Source organism: Doryrhamphus excisus, linkage group LG11, assembly GCF_037039965.1.
Source record: "Doryrhamphus excisus strain RoL-2023G ecotype Guam linkage group LG11, RoL_Dexc_Guam_v1.1, whole genome shotgun sequence".
NCBI classification, from domain to species: Eukaryota; Metazoa; Chordata; class Actinopteri; order Syngnathiformes; family Syngnathidae; genus Doryrhamphus; species Doryrhamphus excisus.
In genome coordinates this window covers 19,026,132-19,050,242 of record NC_136367.1, presented here as the reverse complement: position 1 = coordinate 19,050,242, position 24,111 = coordinate 19,026,132, and the positions used below count along the sequence as shown (strand labels likewise).

The following is a 24,111-nucleotide window of genomic DNA, read 5'->3' as shown; positions in this document are numbered from 1 at the left end:
AACGCACCACTAGTTGCATTGAGTAGCGATGCGCCGATTAAGTGCGAATTGACATTAAGAGCATTGGCTGGCGACCAGTCCAGGGTCTACCCCGCCTCTCGAACCAAGTCAGCTGGGATAGGCTCCAGCATACTCCCACGACCCTAATGAGGATAAGAGGGAAAAACTGGATGGATGTTCTCACTGGACCTCAAGCAACGGGGATTCTGTGCCTCAGAGTTGAAAGAAAACATCCCGGATGTAACTGCAGCTCATCTCACATGTTTCCTCCTCCTAACTTCAGCCGTGAAGGCTTCTTCTTCCGCTGATGCTTGTAAAGCAACACCGTTGGGGAGCCTCGCCTCTGTGGGGAAAGTGGGAAATAGTACCTAACGACATTTTTACATTTTACCGTAATACCTCGAGCGGGAACGACACCCATCGCCGTTATGTCGAACATCGGGGAAAGTTTTTCGTCTCCTTCATGGAAGATGTTCATGAGACAAACCGCTATCTCCTCTGCCTGGGTGAGTTAAACAAGCCGAACGATTGTTATCGCACGTAACATTTGTAAAATAATGTACTTTAATGGTTTTTGTCATTTAGTGTTTATATGTTAGCATGTCTGGTTGGTATGCTAGGCTGTTGTACACTTTGGGTACCGTGGAAAATACTACATTTAAAGTTGAAAGCATACACTTCGAACTAGTATATAAGTCAATCTTGGCTATTGGTTTGCAAGTATGTAGTTTTTTCCTTACAGTGCGTACACGAACTGTGTAAGAGAATGTGTACAATCGAGTAAAGGTTTGGTTACTGGAGTTATTTAAAAAAAATCTGTTTACACCTGAATGCATCAGAATTATACAGCAAATACCGTCACGATTTTATGCTCAATTTTCATCATTTGTTAAGCTAAAACAGGTTTGACAGCAACATGAACATGATGTGCAAGAATTATAACACAATACTGTGTTAGATGTTAGTTACATTCCAGTGAAATAGTGATTTTTACTGCAAACTGTTGTAAGGTTGTCAATATTTTGACTTCCTTATTCAGTTACATCCTCAATATTGAACATATTGTCCAGTTAATATCTTTTTTTTATTTAATGAGATCTGTTTTTCTGTCTTGAAAGCTGACCATGGAGGCGTAGGGGCTCAGAGCGACACGATGTTCACGGGGGAGTTCATTGAGCTCCGTGACCTGACCCCAAGCGGGGATCACATCCGGCTGACGGGTGCACACTCGCCATGCTCGCCTCCACGTCTGGAGAGAGCCAATGCCCTGAGGATCAGCCCGGGCAAGGTCCCGGATCTGCTGAGCCGGGTTGGCATCATCCGGATCCTGAGCAGTTCCGAGCTGGACCACCACCAGGTGGAGGAGACGGGAGAAGGTCACGACTTTCAACCCTGCAGCCACGCTCAGCCCACCTGGTGTGACCTGTGTGGGGACTTCATCTGGGGTCTCTACAAGCAGAGCCTGCGCTGTGCCAGTGAGACCAACATTACCTTCTTCCTTTTGCAGAAACCCATGTTTAATGTTACCTACTTCTGCATGTGTCTCTTGCTGAAACCTAAAGGCCTTGAATTTCCTGTTCTTCAACTGAAAGCCACACAAACGAGCCTGCGGTTTGTGTTGCATCAACACGTAACACAAATACTGAACAATAACCTAATAACAGCAAACATCTGTTTGCGTGTTTTGTAGCAACAGTCAAAATTGTGTATATTTCTCAATAACTCATAAAAACAGTATGGAAGTGCTTGGTAGGCGAGTACCATATTAGGTCATCTTTTGTCAATACACCCAATGTATGGTTTATGCCGCCCTAAACCGTAGTATACTGTAGTCATTTTTTTAAAGTCATTTTTGTAATAGGTCATACTTAAGTATGTAGAGGCTCTTAAATGCGGACATTTGAACAGAAATAGGAAAGAGCTTTATAAATTCTGGCTTAGGATGCCAAACTGTAGTTATTTGCATGCATTCCTGAACAGAAAAATTACTTTTGAAAGTTTTAAAGACCAAAGGACACAACAAACATACTACAGTTTTATGGTTATCACGTGTGAAAAAGTTGCTTGGTTAGAAAATTTGCATCATTGTGAATTTATTATTATTTACAATTTGTTACATTTACTATTATATCCTAGAAAGAAAAACGTCATATATGTGATGAGAACAACTCATGAGGTCTACGAGAAAGAGATTGTAATTTTACTTTCAAGAAAAGTACAGTGAAAAATTATGACAGAATATTGCAATTTGCTAGTATAACTTCTCCTGTGTGAGTGTGAATGGTTTGTCTATATGTGTCCTGTGATTGGCTGACGACCAGTCCAGGGTGTACCCCGCCTCTCGCCTGAAGACAGCTGGGATAGGCTAGTTTAGCGGCTGTTACCCATGCAAAGCTGGAACTCAACTCTGGCTTCTTTACTCTTATTTATGTCCACTCTATTTGGTATTGCAATTGTAAAGGTGACCATAGGGGTGTTATTTCATGTCTACGAGTCTCTAATATAGTTCAAAATTGTATTTAGAAGATTGTAAACAGGTTTTCTATGCTCCAATGATGAAAATTTTGGATTCATAAAGAAGGAATTCTACTTTGTGGAAATTCATTTAACAATGATAAACGAGGGATTCCTGTATTCAGCATTTCTACAATACCATCATCTTCAAACCTTTACCTGTAACCTTTAAGTTTGCTGACACATGTTATGTGTTTAGCAATATGTTTATTCTCTTGCTTGTCGCTTGCAGAGGTGTGCAACTGTACAGTTACACTTCTAATCCTTAACAAATGTTCCCCTCTTCCAGATTGCAGGTTCACATGTCACTACCGCTGTCGTCCCCTCATCCGCTTAGACTGCAATTGGGACCGAGGCTCATCTAGCGACCATCCGTGTGTAGTGGAGCATACCATAGAAACCGACACAAATGTGGTAAGAAACTAAATATACACTTCACTCACACACACAAAAAAAACAAAACCTGAATTACATGTAATATAACTGACTGGACATATTGATTCTTAAGTATTCCAAGAGTCTCTCAGGTATTGCAAGTGTTTTTCCTCTTCCTGTATAGTGAATTTTATGAAAATCTTAGCATAAATAGCACATTATTACATTATTGTTGACCCATGATGACAACTAAAGTTAATATAATGCAGTGTTACCAGTGGGAGACGATATTTTAATGCAGCTGAGGACATATTAGAATATTAATGTCATGTGATGGCTGAAAATAAGCGATTCAAATCAGTTCAAGTGAGTCGTATTAGAAAGTACCGTGGACAAGAGATATGAGAGTATTGAACGAGTCGTTCAAACCTTGCGAGTGCTGCACGGGTATTCGTCTCTGTTAAGTCTTTCACTTATTCACCCTTCGTACCGCTAGCTAAATAAAAGGAATCAAGCCGGGGGTACTCGAGTGAATCAAACGCCCAATTCGCTTCAGTAAGGAACCCATCACTGTTGTGTACGAAGTGGTCCAAAAAAAAAAGTGACCCTCACGTGACACTGGCCACATGAGTGGGTGGGGCTTTCAACATGCCGACAAAACGTCACTTCCTGAATCGGCCTCCAATCAGGAAGCGCTGCGTTGGATTTGTTTATTTTCTAATGTCCAACGTCTGAAAATGGGCGGGGACACCAAGGCGGCGCTGAGGAAGTGGCTCTTGCTAGGGTGGGGCTAAGGAAGTTCCAGCACAACCACATCCTGTTTCACACGAGAACAAGCGTTCTGTATAGCGGAAACGTGGCTGTTTAGACACCAAACCTTCGAACTTCTAGTGCGCTACATTCGCTCACAAAACAACCAGGCTCGTACATCGGGACTATTTTCTTTTCACTCGCGTGTCGGTTTAGCATTTTAGTAACAATGACAAGCTCGTCTAGCAGCTCGGATAAAGCGCCTTCCTTCGAGAAGACATGGGGCAGCTCCACAAGCAGCGGCTATTGCAGCGCGGATGACTCCGACTCGGAGTTCGAGCAGTACTTCACCGCCAAGACATCATTCTTCACAAAACGCCAGAAATGCAAAGCGCAGGCAAATAAGGTGAGATATTAATGAAAATTAGGAAGTTCCCTTGCGTTTCAGTGCGCTTCCTCTTTTTTCGGAGTTGTAAAACTTCCGAGGTGTCCGCGAACGCAACCGTTAGAAAGTAAACACAACTTTAAATAAACTATGTTTATGCGCATATCAGAACAAGATGACATGCTGGGACACTGATAACATATAAAAACAAAATTCTAACACGAACGTAACATGGATTAAGCAGGAAAATGTGATGATGTAAGAGCATTTCCGTGGCTACACCCATCACTCATTTACTGGACTTTTCTTCCACTCATTTCGTCCATGAGTCATGGAATGTGTGGAGTTTTATGTCATAGTAACCCCCACACAAACCCATGTCTTGGTTTCGTTGACTGACAATAGTTTTTTTTCCATCTTTGTGACCTTTTCTTGGTGCATGTGTTTATAGGCCATCTGCATTTTGGATAGTCAATATTTATTGATGTATTGCATTACATTAGCATCATTCAATCAGTCAGAGTGCTACCACTGAGTTTATGTGACTTGATGTCCAAATATTTGAACCACAACTATGCTCGAGGCTTGTGTGTTCACATTATTTTCCAGTGTAGGGTTCAACTTTTTATGTTTAGGGTGCATTTTCCAGTTAACATAATGCTGCAGCATAGGCAGAGTGATGGCTGTTGAGTTTTGTGCAGGCAGGAAATGCCATCGGGTGGGCGCACACAGGAAAACGGCCATTTCATGCTAATGATACTGCAAATGCTGGAGGGCCAAATGCGAACATGAGTGGAACGTGACTGGCTGAAGAGTCAGATGACCTCACAGGATGCGTCTGCGACACAAGGGGGAGCATTGTATCTCTGGCGGGGGCTATTTTTACATGAATACACAGTGAAGGAATGCGGTGTGTGGAGCCGTGGCTCGCTGTCATTGCAAACAGCTGCAGGTTCCACACGCACCCCTCCCTTCACAACTCCCATCATTACTCCCTTTCTTCACGCTCGCTTAACCCCTCCCGCAGCGGCTGCTGCGGGACAGGATTGGCTCGGGCTGACTTCATCACTTTGGCTGCGTTGGCAGGAAGCGGGGAGTCTGATGCAACCGGTTCTCACCGCCAGAGTGAACAAACCCCATTTATCGCTTCATGCCCAGTTTTCCATTATAATGAGCAACATTGTTTTCTGTTGGAAGCAAAATGTATTACTTTTCATGAAAACACGCCATTTCTGCGATCTCTTAGGATGGGGGTATTCAAAGTGTGGCCACGGGGGCTGTTTGTGACCGCATCTGTTTAGTTTATCAGCCTTTGACACATTTTAAAAATACACATCAACAAGAAAAATGGAAAAAGAGCATTCATTTTTCAAGTATAAAGTAGATATTAGAATAATGTCATAAAATAAAAAAAAATCAGCAAAAAAATATGACTCATGTGTTAGCATTGACAGGATAATTTGCGACTATTGTCTCATGGGTGTAACCTTTCTGACACCTAGTGGCCAGTGTAGTGGAAAACATTCACACAGGAGCTGCTGTTGGCTCCACACGGCTAATCATGCTAACACCCTGCACCTTCTAAATGCTTGATATTTGTATGCTCGTTCATTTAGCCATTTTTATTATTAAAAATTCTTAATTGGGCTACGAATACGTACAATTTCCTTATAGATGCATATGTATTGACTAACAGCAGGCCGGATTCAACCGTAAAACAATGCTAATTTAATTAATTTAGGACAAAACACGATAATTACCAATCGCATTCTTTTTTTGTGTTGAGCACTGACTCTTATTTTTTTCCTCCAGGATGAAACGACTGAGTACAGCAAGCAGGAATTGAGCAGTGCAGACATTCAGAAGCAGGTGAAGGACTACAACTCCCAGATCAACAGCAACCTGTTCATGCATATGGTAAGTTCCGGCAAAAGAGCCACATTTGCATTGGTCACACTTGTAACGATTGTTTTTTCCTGTCTGGAGAACAAAGATGGCTCCTACATTGGCTTCATTAAAGTGCAGTTCAAGCTGGTGCGACCCGTGTCTGTCGCGCCGTCCCCAAAGAAGGCATCGGGAGGAAGGAAGCGTAGCGGAGTGAAGCGCCGCACCTCCTTCTACCTGCCCAAGGACACGTCCAAGCACCTACACATCAGCTCTCATACGTCCGCCCGCGAAGTCATCGAGGCCCTGCTGAAGAAGTTCACCGTCATGGACAATCCTGCAAAGTTTGCTCTGTTCGAGCGCCGTGAGCGTCACGAGCAAGGTATTGCGTCCCGTTGGAGCGATCTCCTTGTCAATTTCCCAAACTGAGTGTCTTTGTCCTGCTTCAGTTTACATTCGAAAGATGTCTGATAACGAGCGGCCCCTCCCTCTGAGACTGAGTGCTGGACCCAGCGAGAAACTTCTCAGCTTCGTGCTCAAGGAGAACGAAACCGGAGAGGTCAACGTAAGTGTAGCATCGCACACGACAACAACTTTTTGTGTGGCTACTGCTCAGTTGCCGAGTGTTAGCATTGTTAGCAGTTTGGAGAGTGCCAGTGGCTGACAGCAGCTCCTGTGTGAATGTTCAACACGTGTTCTTTGCACCACTGCAGCGGTATTCCACTACACTGGGCAACTAGCCAACAGGAGCGTTACATCGATGAGACAATAGCCACCTAGTATGCTAGCAATGCTAATGCATGTATCAATGTAATGTCTAATTTACTGCATGTCTAAGATGTGGCATTTTCTATTATTATGTGAACTACACTATATTGTGTAATACCTGTGTTAAAGTGACAAGAAGGTTATTTCATGTTTAGAGGGCTCCAATAATGCCAAAAAAAACACATTTAGAAGATCTTCAGCAGATTTACGATGCCTACTTTGTGGAAAAGCACATATCGCTGTAGGTCTGGAACCAATTAACCGTGATAAGCGTTTTTTTTTTTAAATCTCATCTCGTTCTTGTAAACCCCAGAAAACAAAATCTGATCCAGTTTTTGTTGTTTCCTCCTCGCAGTGGTACGCCTTCTCCACGCCGGAACTCAGCAACTTCCTGCGTATCCTCCAGCGCGAGGAAGAGGAGCACGTCAAACAGATCATACAGAAATACGCTGTGGCTCGAGCCAAGATGCAGGAGGCCCTGCAAGGCTCCACCCCGGGATGATGAGCTTCTAAGGCTGGACTGTCACCTTTTTAAGTTTTGAGAAGCGGCAGTCGCGGATGCATGTGAAGTCCTCAGAGAATCAAAGCACCTCTTGGGTGAACGAGTGTGAAAGGGGCGCGAGAGAGACGATGAACGCGAGCGAGAGCTTGCGGGGATGTGCGTGTGAAGTGATGCGAGACATGAGCAGTGCCTTCCACCTGGAGCGTCTGATGTGCCTGAGAGAATGAGTTGAGAGGAAGGAGGAGCGTGGCGGAACAAACGGTGGATAACGATGTCCACCGTATGGTGCCACCTGGTGATCCTGTTTGCAGCTCACTGTAGATCATTGAAATGTCCACAAAGCTGCAACGTGTGTTCGCTGGAAGCATTTGTCACGTCCTCGATGCAACTCTTTGTTAGTTTTGGATTTTTCACTGTCAATTTATGCACTTGATACGCACTTCTGAATGTCAGAGAGCAGCACAGTGTCAAAATCACACAGGTTGACTGTGATTGTGAATGATATATGTATGTTTATATTTCACTTTCTGTCCTTTTCTGTGTTGACTCTTATGTCCGTCTTTATATGTGTATGTGCACAGGGCCAATAATCAGTTCTGCTGGTAAATAGTCCATTATTTTTATAATATAATAACTAATATAAATCATAATACATATTTTTGTGGCTAGCAGCACTGGTCTAAATTGATGCCATTTAACACTTTCAAATGTGCACTGCTTTCAATAAAGAAAGTCTATCAATCAAAGGTTTGTGGGTTTTGATTTTTTTTTTTAACAAAGCTCATGGATTATGTATCGCGAATGCTAGCTAGCAGTGGTTAGCTTGAGGTCAGCTGATCCCATCGTCACTACAAAACCACCATAGCAACGAACGCTTCGAGTCATGGTAATTGAACGGTGTAAGAGAAGGTAAACCTGTTAAGCATTTATTTAAAATAACAGTTTGTGCGGTTCTGTATTTTAACAGGTTAAAATATGCGAGGTGGGGTTTTTTTAAACGACGGGCGACAGGTGTTTGATACGGTTGAGCTCCTGTTGCTAACCTGCGTCAGTGGCTAATGAATTAGCATAGCTCACCAAGCAGGTTGCCATTAGCCACTTTGACACGTTACGTTTTATTTAGTACTATTACAACTGTAATGTTTAAGTAAGACCATGTGGTGACGTTTCTGAAGCGATGTAGTGTTGCCAAGCATTATTAATGATGTCAGTCATATGATGCTTAGCATCTATGAGTGCTAGCGTATGAAGCTAGCATGGCTCCAAATAAGAGCAGCTTTTATGATCGTTCTGTTTAGTCTGTAAAGACAGTTTGTTTTTCCTATAAGTTAACATCAACATGAACTGTAGTGTTATTTCACAATGTAATACAACACTGATGACTAATATGTTAATGTCTCCTATATTCAGGTCCCTGTGTAGCTAAGAAATGAAGAGGCTGGCCTAGATGAGAGCTTCACCTGAGCAGTAAGAATGCCTTACATCTGAGGATGGGAGGAAGTGGATCCAAAGCCAAAGGTGTGTGGCCTTTCTCAGGCAGTGGAGCTGCAGGCGACTCTGCCAGTGATGGTAACGAACAGTCCCTGGCCCGTCTCAAATGTTCCAGGAACGCCACACCTTTTGTTTTTACCAGGAGGAGGTAATTGCAACCATACAACAACACGTTTTTTTCTGTCCTAGACACGTTTTGTTGCCCATCATATCAACATATGTTTGGCCAGAGCTGTTATTATCATTATTAAGTTAGTAATAATTTATAAAAACATGATAATACAGGTAATATGTTCAGTGTAATAACGCATTTTACATATAGAATGCTTTTCAACAACTCAAAAGACACTTTACAAGGTAAACACCAACAAATACAAATAGTAACTAAACCGTCCCGTGTGTTTTTAAGAAAGTGGTACAGTCAGTCAGCAGAAGTGAGTTCCAAAGGGATCGGGTGGCAACAGAGAAGGCTGTGTCCCCCCCCCCCCCAGGTTGGGTGCTTGGTCCGAGGGACAGTCAGGAGGTTTGCATCAAGGGAGCGGATTGTACAGGAAAGAGTGGGGGATGGAACAAGTCCTTCAGTTAAGACAGGGCCAGGTTGTGCTTGGTGGGTGAGTAATTGGATGTCAGAAAGCCCACCATTTTTTTACATGCTCATTTCTTTATGCTTCACTCATAATATTATTTCGTCAAGCATTGAGATTTTGAACTTTGTTTGGCGGTTCTTGAACTCTCTTGAAGTGTTAAGGTAATGTCTCATCAATGTTTTGTATCATTACCGTCACCTAGTGACCAGAATACTATATATCACTTGTATTTCAATAAGTTTTGACAAACAATAGGCCACAAAAACAGCAATCATTTATTGATTAATTTCTGAGAAAAACACGATACAGCACTGAGCAATAATGGAACCGCAACCGAGGGACAACTGGACTTTATTCTTGACAAAAAGGTAGCATATTATATTACTGTGATGCCTCATTTTTTTCAATTTCACGTCGCGTCGGCAGCTCACTGTACTACGACGAGGATGGCGACCTCGCCCACGAATTCTACGAAGAGACCGTGGTGACCAAAAACGGCAGGAAAAAGTCCAAATTGAAGAGGATCCAAAAGAATCTGATTCCACAGGTGAGCCAAAGCCAAAGAACGGTGTTTCTTATCAACGTCTTTGAACGTCACTTATATAATATTCTTGTTTGCTTTTGTGTTTCTTCCAGGGTATTGTGAAGCTGGACCATCCCTGCATTCATGTGGACTTCCCCATCATCCTTTGTGAGATGTGAAGCTTTTTATTTAACTCATGGAAAATCTCGTATGAAGTACTCCTACTGGACTGAAGAGGTCAGACCTGAGTCGTGTTTATTTGGGACATTGAGTTTAACTGTGGGGTCTGCAGAAACACAATGTCAAATATTCTAATAATATCACACACACATACGGCAGGCTGTTTGAGATGCTGTGTTAGCCGGTGGTTGACAATACATAGGACATTTAGGGCCACACTGACAGGAAAATAAATGGTCAAATATGTGGTAGTGGTACAGGAAAAGTGGTCATATTATGGGAATTATTATTATTATTATGGGAATAAGAAATAAAAAGTAATACTGCGAGAACGTCATGGGTATTCATTTGTGTTACTAAAATGTAACTTCAGAAATCCTCAACAGCCAAACCGTAAAATAACAACGTTTTTATTTTAATCTTTATTCTCGTAATATAGCTTTGCTCATAAGAATTTTATTTTTTATTCACATGCTACTACTTTACTGTCCAAAAAAAACATGTTAATTTTCATCAAATATATTCACATAAAATTACAACATTTGTCTTTTAATATTACATCCTGCTCATATTATGTTCTTATAAAAAAAATCTTAGTTTTGTCATGACAACTTTATGCTCTTAATATCACAGTGTTATTTTAATACGCTATTTTTCTTTTGGAATTTAATACTTTTATTTTTGTAATATTTCTACATAGAAATATGACTTATTTTTAAATGTAATATTACAACTTTATTTCTGTAATATCAAAACAAGTTAGAGCTAATAAATTATTATTTTTTTCTTGTAATTTACTACTTTATTCTGGTAATATTTATATTATTTTCATAAAATTACTCAATTTTCCATGTAATATTGCATCTTTATTCTTATAACAGCTGGGGCGATTTTTGTAAGTAGTGTGGCCCTAATACTCGTACTTGTACAGAAAGGCTGTAAAAAGTTAGCGGGGATGTACAAAGGTAGCAACTTTGTGGTTGAATGAATGTGGCGTCTCGTTCCAGGATACATTGTACATAATATGACAGTATTGTGTATGTCGGTCACGTATGCTCAGACCTGCACTAGTGAACATGATGTACTGTACATAATGACACATGATCTAGTTGGAAATACTTGAATAAATGGTTTACCGAGTCGAACATGTCGAATCCGCACAGGTTTTGTTCAGGTGTTTTGATTTAGAATAAGAGCTTATTGTCAATATTCTTCTGGCAGGACGGAATATGTTTTGCTGGGAAGGCTGTCATGTGTGGTGTTCCACAAGGGTTGGTCCTCTGCCCTGTACTGTTCAGTACATGGATGCTACCAGAAAGCATGGGTTGCGCTTCCACTGCCATACCGATGACATGGAAACTGCCCCAAAGCCGTCCGTAGCGCTGACCCATCTCACCACATGACTTGAGGCGATAAAGGCATGGATGACGGCAACAAAACCGAGGGACTCCTCACCAGATCCACTCCCAGTTGACCTTCATCAGCGTGTCCACCACAGTCTAGACCTCATTCTATCATGTAAGGAACATCTCCAGACTGCGTCCACTTCTCAGAGAAACTTGGTCATGCCTTTATCTCCTCAAGAGTGGACTATTCGAATTCCCGCCAGAATACTACCAATACATCACTCCCATCCTAGATTCATTCATTTTCTACCGCTTATTCTCACAAGAGTCGCGGGGGTGCTGGAGCCTATCCAGTACAAAATCCTTTTGTGCACCCATAAATGCATCACCGGTCAGAGTCTGTATAATCTTGACATTCAACTGTAATGAAAGGTTGTATTGTCTTAGTAAAATGTTACTTACTAACACTGCCTGTAGATGGCAGCAAAAATCCAAAGTTACGAACGTTCTCCTCCACAGAGGATGCTGTTGCTTCCTCTCTTAATCCTCGGTTATTGTGCTGCTCACTAATTATAGTCTTGGACTATAATCATGACAATTTAAGGCCACTGTTGCCGCTTGGCAGCCTACCAAAGCTCAATGGCAATGTAAACATATTTCAGCTGACAAATGTCCACAATAAGCGGCCTGCTGTTCTTTTCCAGGCCTTTTTTTTTGCATGCTGCCTGTAATTGTGTGGAATGTGGTCTGTTGTGTTTTTTTTTTTTTTTTGGGCCAGAGGTCACCGACTTTCATGTGCTTCCTCTCTGGTTGCTGCTTTTTCATCTGTGGTACTGCGGAGACGGGAAGACGAAACTCTTTTCTCTGGGGGCCACCCGGCTTTGTCACACGTATGGCTGCTCAGTGAAAGTGTCACCACTGAATTAGAAGGAAAAAAGTCAGCGTTGTGAAGGCCATGTGACTACTTTAAATGACGTTGCAGAGGCTAACTTAGGCGACAGCAGCTGGAAGGGTTTGGCTTTTGGAGGAGCGGGGTGGATTAAGTTATAGAAATTTAGTTTAGTCATTGAAAATACTCTTTACCATTGCAAAAAAGGCTGCCAAAACACTGAAAAATTAAACACAAAAATGGAATATTGTTGTTATGTTGTTTTCATTGTCAGGCTTCAGATTCGCCCTCCATGTCATTGTTCATCAACTTTCTTGTTTGATTTCAACGTGGATATTTCTGTTCCAGGTGAAACTGGCAGTGATTTGGCGTATTTGAGGGGAGCAGCCGTGACCGTGTGCCATTAAGTTAAGTTAAGTTAAGAGAAAGTGGTTAAATTAAGTTAAAATGTCTTTTTATTTCAGATAACCCCGGAGATGCAGCATTTCAACGGCAGGGTCCCGACACAGATATGGAAAATAGAAACATACATAATACGCACAGTAATTCACAACACACTGCTGTACCACTTCCACAACTCTTATGCGTATACACTCTCTTAGAAAATGTATGCAGTTTGGAAGTAAACTCAGGGTCAGTCCAAAGACCAAAGTCTTTAAACACGGAGTTCCATCACTGGAATCGATAATCAGGTGAGATAAAGCATATTTTGTACCCTCTGTGAACTGGAGTATGGGGGGGGGGTCCATCTGGCGTCTCCGGGAAAGGAGACTTGGATGATAAGGTTGTTTGTGTGCTCGAATGTTATTCTTGCGGAATATTCTGCGCTACCAGTACACCAAATGTCTGAAAAAATGACTGTTTGTTTACAAGTGAGCTCACAGTGGAAGTTACGACAAGAAAAAAAGGAGTGCTTGATTTGCTCACCCTCAAATAGCCCGGGTAATCTCGCCTCGTTTAAAAAAAAAAATCTGTCATTGAGCAATTTTTTATGTTATCGGATTTATGATGTCATAATTATCGCATATTGGCCCTGAATCAAAAAAAAATTATATTTTGATTTGAGAATCGATTTTCGAGCAAGATATCGGAAGTATCGATATTTCAATTTCCGAGCACCACAGTCTCTACTTTGCTGCAGCGCTCCATTTTGTTGCTGCCCCCAGTCTCCTCTTGTATAAACGATACTTAGAGAAGTAAAGACAGTAGACCGCAGTTCCCTATTGTTCTGGTTGATGCATTCAGTGCGGCATGGATTTTGCAGTTTTCTGTCATCTGAACTGAGGCGTGTCTTTTGATGTCGAATGTTGATAATGAATTCTTTAAGCAGTCAAAGTGAAGGTGGCCGCCCGCCCTCCCAGTTTTCCCTGCCATTGTTTTGACTTCCTGCCTGCCACTGACTTGTGTTGATGTCATGTTCAGGAAGAAAGAGGGCAAAGGAGACCCCCTGGGGGGGGAAGCAGACCGTTCCTTTGTTCCCGGTATCCATTCATAGGGATAGTTTTCCTGGAGCGCACGCTTCCCTCGTGACACCACAAGGTGAGTCAGCAAAGGATTTTTGGAAAACAAACAGCGGAAAAACGTCTCACTTCCACCTCGCCGCTGTCACGCGGCGCTAAAAAGTCCTGTCCGATTAGTCGTTTCTCCTCACAAACCCCCGTAAAACTTTTATAGGTTGACATCTCTAACAAGTGATAACGCCTCATTGTCTTGTCCTTTACACAACACAAAGAGATAGAGGTCATTTTGCCGCCATTGTTACTTCATGGCATTCATTCCTCATGCTGTAAAACCCACTTTGACACTTTCTTATCTGCTGTGTTAGGCGGCCCTCGCTTGTCAACACAAGCCTCGGGCATCGAGGACATGTGCACAGCAGATGCCCGCTGCCTGCCAAAAAAAGACAATAACCACCCGCCTAAACATAACCTTAGAAAAGTATCCAATTAAAAGTGAAGATTATACGGTAATAAAACAGCGGTGTAGGAAGGTTAGATATGATGACACGCCCGTCGAGCAGGACCACTGATTGGCTCTGCTGCTCCACTGATAAGACAACAGTGTGTATTTAATTTGTTGGTGGCTTGATGGAAACTATCTTTACACATAAACAGTGGCCTCATACGGGAAAAAAGTGCGGCCTCCGGATGCTTCTTCTGCCACTAATTGTAGACGGCCAAGTGATTGTAGAGGAACGGTACGACACAGTAGCAATCACAACCTTTCAAATGTACGCTCCTTATGTTAAGAGGCCGGAGAACCGCCAGGAGGAGAACATGAGGGTATTTTCAATGCATGAAGTTTCTAAATATGGGCGGCAGTGGCTCACTGAGGAGGTAGAACAGGTCGTCCAGAAGGTTGGCGGTTCGATCCTCACTTCCTTGTATCTACGGTGCTGCCCACACTGGTGTATGAAATGAATGTTTGGTGGTGGTCAGACTACCCCATGGCAGCTGTTGATACGGATGTAGTTTACCACCACCAGTGTGTTAATGAATATTGGGTATTTAGTTTGAAATGCATCTCAGGGTCCCTACAATAGTGTATACAAAGTGTGTCCTTCACAATAGGGCTGTTGTTTGGGCGATTTGGGGGGGGGGGGGGCAAATGGGTAACTTGTCCTGAGGAGGCGAGGGGGCCCACTTAGATTATTTTGTCCCGGGCCCAGCCAAAGCTGTCAACGGCCCTGCTTCACACTTTTCATCCACAACAATTCCAGTTTTAATATATGACTATTCCACCGGTTGACTTATTTTTACACTTGTAAGGCAGTCAAAAATGTTGAAATTCTGCTCAAATGTTTGCCTGTATGGTTAATAAGAGCACTATTTAATCGAATAGTCATTCATTTTCCGTTGAAGTGAAAGTCCACCACTACCTCTAACAAGTGTTCATTCAGAAGAGGTATCAATTGAAATGTGACGTCAGACCCACTTTGAATGATTCTATTGGACAATAATTTGCCTGATTAGATGACTGTATTTTTAGTAAAGCGACAGTGGCTGTGACCTTGAAAGAATCTTGACGTTGCTGGTGATGACTGCATCTGCTTCACATAGACTGGAACTCACTCGGTGGACGAGCTCATCTGCCGATTCTCGGTGGGGGGGGTCAGAAGACTAGCTTAAGGATAAGTAGCCACGCGCAAAGCTGCAATGCTCACAGAGATAGCACAATGTGTAAGTTGACGGAGTAAAACTGTGTATATAAGTACTTGAAAGTCATAACATTTTTTCTTTAGAAGATGATAGCTACAAGATCTCTATCTCCACTTCCCCCTTTCTCTAATGGAACGTCCCAAGTCGGGTTGGCGTGTTCCAACCTCGCAGGGGGGCAGCTGCTCCCGTTCTCAGTCCGCCGGGAGACAATGTGATCAAGTACGTCTACGACTTTATTACTTCTTTTTTTAAACCTCCAGCAATGTTCGTGCTTTGACAAAACACAAACGGCGGCTTGATTGACGGCAGGCTGGTGGGAATGCTTCCCCGGACTGACAGGAAAGGTACGATCACCCGCAGAATTGACTTTTTTTTTATTCATTATGAATTCAACTGAAGTTATTTTTGTCAGTGAAAACATTACAGGGATGAGTTTGATACAGGATCTGCATCAAACCGGATTGTGCAAATATTTAATTGACGCTGTCATATAACAACATGTTTATTATTGTGTTTGTAGTTTGCAAAGGTGGGGGTCAGTGGAGCTTCCACTTTTTCCACCTCCAAATTATTTTGCTTTGCAAGGATCTTCCATTTTGTTCCTGTTAGAGTTTAATTTGGGTTATTTGGTTTGTAGCATAAACAATTTTTTTCCCAGTTTTCCACCACAACCACTGCATGCAACGGTTCCGGTTTGTGTGAGTGCCGGGTAGAAAAGTGACTGTGTTGTGTGCTGATTCCAGATCAGAGAGTGCCGGTCTATTGTGTCAGGAGCCATCAGGAGACATGCACTGGACTCTGCTGCTGATTGTCCTGCTGTGGGATGGACTCGCCGCTGTCGAACCGAAGGCCACAAGATGGCCGCTGTACTCCCAGAAGCCTCTGCTGCTAGCGTGGAACGCCCCTACGGAGGACTGTTTCCCTCGCCATGGCATCGCCCTTCAGGTGGACCAGTTTGAGATCGTGGCCTCTCCCACCGAGGGCTTTGTCAAACAGAACCTGACCGTCTTCTACAAGGAGCGCATGGGTTTGTACCCCTACTTTGAGCCAGACGGGACCCCTGTGAACGGGGGTCTTCCGCAGGTGTCCAGTCTTACGCAACACCTGGAAAAGATGCCGCTGGGGGTGAAGAAGTACATACGAGAGCCGGACGCCAAAGGCCTGGCGGTTATCGACTGGGAAGAGTGGCGCCCCCTGTGGATACGCAACTGGGACGCCAAGGACATTTACCGGAGACATTCCCGCGAGCTGGTGCGCCAGAAGAACCCCACCTGGCCGGCCGAGCAGGTCTCCAAAGTGGCCCAGCAGGAGTTCGAGATGTCGGCCAAGAAGTTCATGCTGGAGACGCTGAGACGGGCCAAAAACCTGAGACCCCAACAGCTGTGGGGGTTCTACCTGTTCCCGGACTGCTACAATCACGACTACAGGCTCACGCTGGAGTACTACACGGGGCGCTGCCCCGACGTGGAAGTGGCGCGCAACGAGAAGCTCAAGTGGCTGTGGAACGAGAGCACGGCGCTCTTCCCGTCCATCTACATGGGCACCGTGCTGCGCTCCTCCGCCTCCGGGCGCCAGTTTGTCAGGAACCGAGTCAAGGAAGGGATGCGCTTGGCGTCGTCGGGCGACGGCCTGGCTCGGCCCGTCTTTGTGTACACGCGGCCCACGTACATCAACTCCCTGGAACAGCTGACGGAGGTGAGCTCACTGTGACCAGTCCTCAAATGTCACATGTCTGGCTCACATGCCCCCCCCCCCAGTTCAATCTGTGTTCCCGTGTGATCGGTGGCAGCGCAGTGGGGTTATCAGCGAGCACAGTCCTTTCCTGTGTCGATAGCACACTGGACGGATGGGTGGTGGTCCCTTCTAAAAACCCGCTAACACCCTTTTGACGACTTCCTTAACAGAGAAGAACAAACATGAGCTGTCACTGAAGGTCACCTGGAGTCTCTGATTATTAGAATCAATATGATGGATTCAGGGCTGTACGGTGGTAGAGTGGTTAGCGCACAGGCCTCACAGCTGAGAGACCCCAGTTCAATCCCACCCTCAGCCATTTCTGTGTGGAGTTTGCATGTTCTCCCCGTGCATGCGTGGGTTTTCTCCGGGTACTCCGGTTTCCTCCCACATTCCAAAAACATGCTAAATTAATTAGCGACTCCAAATTGTCCATAGGTATGAATGTGAGTGTGAATGGTTGTTTGTCTATATGTGCCCTGTGATTGGCTGGCCACCAGCCATTCATTCACTGAATGAATGAATGAATGAATGATGGATTCATCGTGTCATGAAGCAATCAAAGCAAAAGCGTCCAAAATCACTGGCATGGAAACAGGAGTGCAGAACATTCATAAAGGGATTTAAATGAAATAAAATCCGATTCATTGGTTAAGTGGAGCTAAATAAATGCATGACTACCTTCTATATCAATTGGGCTGAAACTGGTCCCAGTGTAACCCATAAGGTCTGCTCCCTGCAGAGCGCTAGCCTTCACGCTAAAAGCCCTAGCTGTCAACTCGGGTGTCCAGTTTGACTTTCAAGTTGTTGGCGAGCGAGGTTTACCAACGTACGTTTGCACAGCTGCACCAGCTGACATCTGTTTAACCCCCCCGATACTCCCTTTCATCAGGGAGAACAAGAGCCAAAAGCCTGGGCTTTTATCTTGAAGGGTAGCACTCTCGAGTCTTATTCTGGCAGGTCACATTTGGAACCGTTACCTGAATGAGAGTGAGGTATGGGGGGGTGAGTTTAACGGGTACCCTGCTCCCCACACACCTTAGCTTGATGGCTAGCGCTCTCCACTCTCATTCTGGGGACCCTGGATTCGACCCAGGCGGACCGGCGGGTTCCGTCAGCACATTTACGTTACAGAACTTTATTTGTGCTCATTAAGGCTACCAGTATAATTCCTGATGACATCATCTTTTCCAGACAGACCTGGTGTCCACCATCGGCGAGAGCGTGGCTTTGGGAGCAGCAGGCATCATCCTGTGGGGAGACGCGGCCTACGCCAGCAACAAAGTGAGCCTGCGACCAAGCGTGTCATGTGGCGTCGTCATGCGATCTTGTCACGTGGGCCGTGTGTCAGCTTTTCTTATTAGTTCGGGGCCACGCTTCCAAGCTAGCAGCTCCAGGTCACATGGAGGAACATGTCTGTGGTGGTTGTTGTGCTACTGTAACCCTCGGGGCCTCGAACATTCAAGTTACACTGTTTACGCTCTTGATGTTACACTTAGTTACATAATGGTAAATATGATTTTTTTAATATGCTAGTTAAAAATATATCATTCATTTTCTACCGCTTATCCTCACGAGGGTCGCAGAGGCGGGGTTCACCCCGGACTGGTGGCCAGCCAATCACAGGGCACATATAGACAAACAACCATTCACACTCACATTCATACCTATGGACAATTAGGAGCTAATTAACCTAGCATGTTTTTGGAATGTGGGAGGCAACCGGAGTACCCGGAGAAAACCCACGCATGCACGGGGAGAACATGCAAACTCCACACAGAGATGGCCGAGGGTGAAATTGAACTCGGGTGTCATAGCTGTGAGGTCTGCGCGCTAACCACTCTACCACTGTGCAGCCTGTTAAAAATATATATATTTTTAAAATATGTTTTTCCTCAGAAGAACTCCAGATTTCTTTCTATGGGAAAAATTTGGAGTTAATATTCAAAAAGTTTTAATATAAATATATATTTTTTACATTTTCATTTTTTCATTCATTCTAATGGCCCGACATTTCAAAATAAAATCTTGGAATAAGTGTGCCAAAAATCCCCCCAGAAGCATAGAATAATGTAATTCCATGGCCATCCATAAATCCTCCCGTCTACAAGCGATAACTCTTGTCTTTTCTCCTTTTAGACCACCTGCTCCGAGCTGGATGCTTATCTTCGGGGTCCTCTGGGCCAATACCTCCTCAACGTCTCCACGGCAGCAGAGTTATGCAGCCAGAGCTTGTGCACTTCTCACGGGCGCTGTCTGCGCCGCGACCCAGACACCGATGTTTACTTACACCTGAACCCCCTCACCCACAGCGTCCAGGCCAGCGCCGGCGGCAAGCTGAAGGTCACGGTCCAGCCCGACCAAGCGCACACCACGGATTTCGGCGGCAGTTTCCGATGCCAATGTTACAGCGGTTTCGAGGGGGAGCGCTGCGAGAAGCCGGACACTCGGTACCACAGTGGGGCGGCCTATCGGGTGTCCGTGTCGACACTGCTGCTCCTTTTTATCGTTGTGCTGCCTTTGCTGTAGACTCCCGAGGTCAGGTGTGTTTCGAATGCTGTAAAAAAAAAAAACACAAAGTGAATTTGCAACACTGCAAGTGGGTTAAAAGGTTATTTTTGTAACTTTTTCACCTAACGAGGGCCTGCTGGAATGATCGTGTTTACATTTTTGCTCCGTTTCCTGGTCTCCCCAAGGTGTCAGATTCCCCGTTTCTCACAGCCAGGATGTTTATTGAGGGAAATGTGACGAATGAGTGCATGGATGTCGGTTGCCAAGCGAGAAGAACGATTCATAAGACGTGCCTGATATTTGTTTCCCACAATGATCAGAAAATTGGAAAATAGATTTTATGAAAGCCGTGGCAGTATTTATTTGAATGTATTTTTTCTGTGCCTAAATCATGACTACTACTTTACTACTCCTTAAAATGGTTCTGTGTTGCTCCATTTTTTCTGAAAAGAAATTGCCTGTTTCAGCTACTGTTTTGGCTGCCAGATTTACTGTCACTTTATAAATACATTACTTCCTATCTCTGTCCTGTCTTGTTAAAATGCCATTTTCAATAATCATGATTGAGTAATAATAATAATCATGATTGAGTTACTTAACACAGAACTGCCATACTGTTATGAAGCCTTTGTAGTCCGCATTGAAGGCCAATAGGGAAAAAGATCAGCTTTGTCAAGTTTGCTTCTAACTTCTCCCCCCTCCTCAAGTAATTGCAGGTTATTGTTAAACCAAGAACTATTTTCTACTTCTACTTACGTGGAAACCACATAATGGGTTATAACAGTTTAGTGTTTTTTTAACAGACTTATTAAAGTATACAAGTCAATTTGATAATACAGTTTTCCATTGAAATCCATTCAAAATGTATGCACCTTAAGCTAATGGTGTAACAGTTTAACTACATTAAGGCGTTTTAATGAGCCTGTCCCTTTAAAAGTCAGGACTCTAGTATGGCTTATTCTGATTGGCTGTGGGAAATCTAGTAGCCTTATTGGCTGTGTGAAAACAAGACCAGATCCTATTGGTTGTTAGACTTCCCACGTCTGTTGTTGTGTTTTCCCCCTTCAGGTGATTATGAGCCCGCTTTGGTTGTTTTTCCTCAACATATCCAAACTATAATTGATCAATCAAACGTGGCGTGTAGGTAAGTAGCAAAGTGTGTGACGTTAGTGTAAGTGTTCACGTCGTACTCGCGTGGGCAACCCGTAAGCATCTGTCTGGCAGTGCAGCTTTTACCACAACATGTGTTTCTCATTAGAGAACTTTCAAGTACAGTAATAATATGTGCTCAAAAGTCTAAATCGTCACTTTTCCGTCTTTAAAATTGTAGTTTACTGACTTTGTGTGCTTCACAGCTAGGAACACTGTTTCAGCATACTGTAGTGTAGTAACATCCTCTTCGAAATTGTGAAGCCATATAACCAGGGTTTCAACATGTCTGACTTGCGAGGAAAGGGGAACATTTCTAATAAGAATGTACAAACACAACACAACAGCTACCACTTGATTTTGACATTTGAGATTTGACAGCTATAAGCGTCTTCAGTAAATGCGTTTTCTATGGATGCTTCTGGAATGAACGCTAGGTGGCGATATGCGCTCATTTAGCTTGAGTCGCAGCTTTCTTTTCCGGGTGAGTTATTATGACGTCACACCCAAACAAGGAAGCTAGTAATAAACGGCACAGTTAAATTGATTAAATGACATTATTTTTGTGTTATTGTGTTGATTGTATAGTTATACAAGAAAACTCATGAATGGACTCTAAGTTAATTGTTGGTACAGTTACCAAAAAGGTATAAAATAAGTTCCCAGCGACAAGAAGTCTTCTTTTAAAAAGTATTTTGATGAGTTTAGAGTAAGTGCTAGTAACGCTGCCCTTCTCTTCCTCGTAGTGATGAGTTGTCTCCATCCCGACATGCTGCTCTTCCTCACTGTGATGAGCCACGTTTCTTTGGTTTCTGTGGCAACCTCATCTTTTTCCCAGCTGCCGTTCTGGGCCGTGTGGAACGCCCCTACTGACGCCTGCCTCTCCAAGTATGGAGTGGATCTCGACTTGGGGACGTTCAACATCGCCGAGAACCAGAACCAAACCTTCATGGGTGAAAACATAACCATCTTTTACACGGATAAACTGGGTCTGTATCCCAGGTACAGCCAAGGCAAGGCGGTTAACGGCGGCGTGCCCCAGAACGCCAGCCTCAAAGACCACCTCAGGGCCGCCAAAGAGGATATCCATAAATGGATCCCCAATGAGGACTTCCAAGGTTTGGCCGTGGTGGACTGGGAGAGCTGGAGGCCTGTGTGGGAGAGGAACTGGGACACTAAGCAGGTGTACTGGGAAGGATCAAGAGCCCTAGTCAAGTCCAAGCATCCAAACTGGAAGCCCGCAGTGGTGGACGCCTTAGCCCGGGCGGCCTTTGAGACCGAGGGTAGGAAGTTAATGGAAGAGACGCTGAAACTGGGCCAGAAGGAGAGGCCTGACGGACTGTGGGGTTTTTACGGTTTCCCCGAATGCTACAATCCGTACAAAAGCATCAACTACACGGGCGAGTGTCCCACCGTGGAGTGCAAGAGGAACGACGAGCTGATGTGGCTGTGGAACGTCTCCTCGGCTCTTTATCCCAACATCTACCTGAGCTTGGAGCTGCGAGCCGTCGGCAGGGAGGTGGGCCTCTACGCTCATCACCGCATCCTGGAGGCCATGAGGGCTGGCGGTCAGGTCGCTCGGCCCGATCTGCCCGTCATCCCCTACGTTCGCATCGTCTACACGTATTCACTAGCGTTCCTCTCGCAGGTAAGTGGTAAGAAGATCCTTTGGAGCTTCCAGAAATATTTGGTTCTTCTGTTGTCTCCTACAGGAGCATCTTGTTTACACTATCGGAGAGAGCGCCGCCTTGGGATCTGCTGGGGTAGTGCTGTGGGGGGACCACGCTTTCTCCAGATCTGAGGTACCACCAAACAAGCAATGACCAAGTAAGATAATTCTTCATCGGTTCTCCTCCTTCTTTCAGGCAACTTGTAACGCCGTCAAGTGGTACATCGATGAAACTCTAGGTCCATATTTGGTCAACGTAACCGCGGCGGCCACGCTGTGCAGCCAAGCCATGTGCTCCTCAAAGGGGAGGTGCGCCAGAAGGGACCCCAAGTCGAGGGTGTATCTCCACTTGGATCCTGCATGGTGGAAAGTGGCGGCCGAGAAGAGAGCAGAAGGCGGGCGGGGCTACGCCGTGATGGGACGCATCAGGACACGGGAGGTAACGCGCATGAGGGCCCAGTTTGAGTGCAGGTGTTACCCAGGTTGGACTGGTGACAGCTGCTCCACGCCCACTCACGGGTAAACGCTCCTGATTGGCTGTTGGTTTTACTGTTAGTACATGCATCCATTTTAACCACTACACTACTCGTGTTTTGTTATTTTATACCGTGTTTATTCAAGCCTTTATAACGCATACACACACATACACACACACGCCAGTATATGATTAAAATCATTTTCAATCAAAATAAAACGTTTTCCGCATCATTAATGTCAAATTCGGTAAGAAAAGAAATGGAAATGTGGCCTTAAACCAGCGCTTTAGTCGTGTAGGTTTGTCTTTCACCAGCAGGGGGTGTTGTGCTACAGCTAATTGTACACAACAAAAGCTAATCATGGAGGACAAACACTTGTCTGATTAGGTCAATGCTGTTCATTTTCTAGCATTTAAAGACTATAAACAAACAAAAAAATAGTAGATTCTTTCCTGTCAGACATTGCTACTCTCTCTTTTTGGATGGAGTAATTCCCAGGAAAAGACTCCCACTGTTTCCATTCTGCTTGTTTCTTGCATGGGGGGGTGGTTAGGAGAGATTTTTCCCATTAGAAAATGTTGATGTTTATTTTTTCAAATAGTGTCTTCTCTACAGACTTAAAATATTTTTATCCTTTAACTGAGGTTTTATGACTAATCAGGTTGCTATTCATTCATTCATTTTCTGAGCTGTCTTTTGGTCGAGAGGCGGGGTACACCCTGGACTGGTGGCCATCCAATCACAGGGCACATATAGACAAACAACCATTCACACTCACATTCATACCTATGGACAATTTGGAGTCGACAATTGCATGTTTTTGGAATGTGGGAGGAAACCGGAGTACCCGGGATTGAACTCGGTTCTCCTGGCTGTGAGGTCTGCGTGCTAACCACTCGACCGCCGTTACTATTATTTTACAAATATTTTACTGAATTAATACAAATTAATTGCAATTACATTCCTAATTTTTCAAGAACCAATGTTGTTATTGCGGCGAAACCAATCAGCACTGATGAGTTCATTGCAAACGACAGTACGAGTGTAACACACATGGCTATCACGCTAACGGATACATTTTAAAGCGCACGCAGAGGTAGATGGATGCTGAATGCAGCTACTGCCATCTTGTGGCGTGGATACAAGCTGCTAATTAGAGCTCCTTATTAGCTTTTGTGGACGATTTAAAGGACATGTGAATGAATGAACTTGTCAAAAAG

At 44.1% G+C, this 24,111-nt stretch overlaps 4 protein-coding genes across 6 annotated transcripts; all 4 read left to right on the top strand.

Annotated features, from left to right (window-relative positions):
• Nucleotides 1-158: 158 nt before the first annotated feature.
• On the top strand, nt 159-7,178 carry LOC131129379 (ras association domain-containing protein 1-like). Of its 2 annotated transcripts, XM_058072898.2 has the most exons (7): nt 159-506; nt 1,119-1,475; nt 2,804-2,928; nt 5,837-5,941; nt 6,011-6,290; nt 6,358-6,473; nt 7,032-7,178. In XM_058072898.2, the coding sequence occupies exons 1-7, from the start codon at nt 308-310 to the stop codon at nt 7,176-7,178; spliced, it is 1,329 nt and encodes a 442-aa protein (XP_057928881.2). In that variant the 5' UTR covers nt 159-307. The 2 variants fall into 2 exon arrangements, with proteins under 2 accessions (XP_057928881.2, XP_057928891.2); XM_058072908.2 differs by lacking the exons at nt 159-506; nt 1,119-1,475; nt 2,804-2,928 and adding an exon at nt 3,680-4,045.
• Nucleotides 7,179-8,637: 1,459 nt separating this feature from the next.
• On the top strand, nt 8,638-10,110 carry tusc2a (tumor suppressor 2, mitochondrial calcium regulator a). The gene is made up of 3 exons (XM_058065947.2): nt 8,638-8,817; nt 9,683-9,803; nt 9,893-10,110. The coding sequence occupies exons 1-3, from the start codon at nt 8,669-8,671 to the stop codon at nt 9,956-9,958; spliced, it is 336 nt and encodes a 111-aa protein (XP_057921930.1). The 5' UTR covers nt 8,638-8,668; the 3' UTR covers nt 9,959-10,110.
• Nucleotides 10,111-12,522: 2,412 nt separating this feature from the next.
• On the top strand, nt 12,523-20,384 carry hyal2a (hyaluronidase 2a). Its single transcript, XM_078794950.1, has 6 exons — nt 12,523-12,886; nt 13,617-13,733; nt 15,613-15,696; nt 16,096-17,047; nt 18,281-18,370; nt 19,226-20,384. Exons 4-6 carry the CDS (start codon nt 16,139-16,141, stop codon nt 19,613-19,615), a joined length of 1,389 nt encoding a protein of 462 aa, XP_078651076.1. The 5' UTR covers nt 12,523-12,886; nt 13,617-13,733; nt 15,613-15,696; nt 16,096-16,138; the 3' UTR covers nt 19,616-20,384.
• A 211-nt stretch (nt 20,385-20,595) lies between these two features.
• On the top strand, nt 20,596-23,060 carry hyal1 (hyaluronidase 1). Of its 2 annotated transcripts, none has more exons than XM_058065908.2 (4): nt 20,596-20,741; nt 21,493-22,394; nt 22,459-22,548; nt 22,612-23,060. In XM_058065908.2, exons 2-4 carry the CDS (start codon nt 21,495-21,497, stop codon nt 22,936-22,938), a joined length of 1,317 nt encoding a protein of 438 aa, XP_057921891.2. In that variant the 5' UTR covers nt 20,596-20,741; nt 21,493-21,494; the 3' UTR covers nt 22,939-23,060. The 2 variants fall into 2 exon arrangements, with proteins under 2 accessions (XP_057921891.2, XP_057921900.2); XM_058065917.2 differs by lacking the exon at nt 20,596-20,741 and adding an exon at nt 21,242-21,393.
• The last annotated feature ends 1,051 nt before the right edge of the window (nt 23,061-24,111 follow it).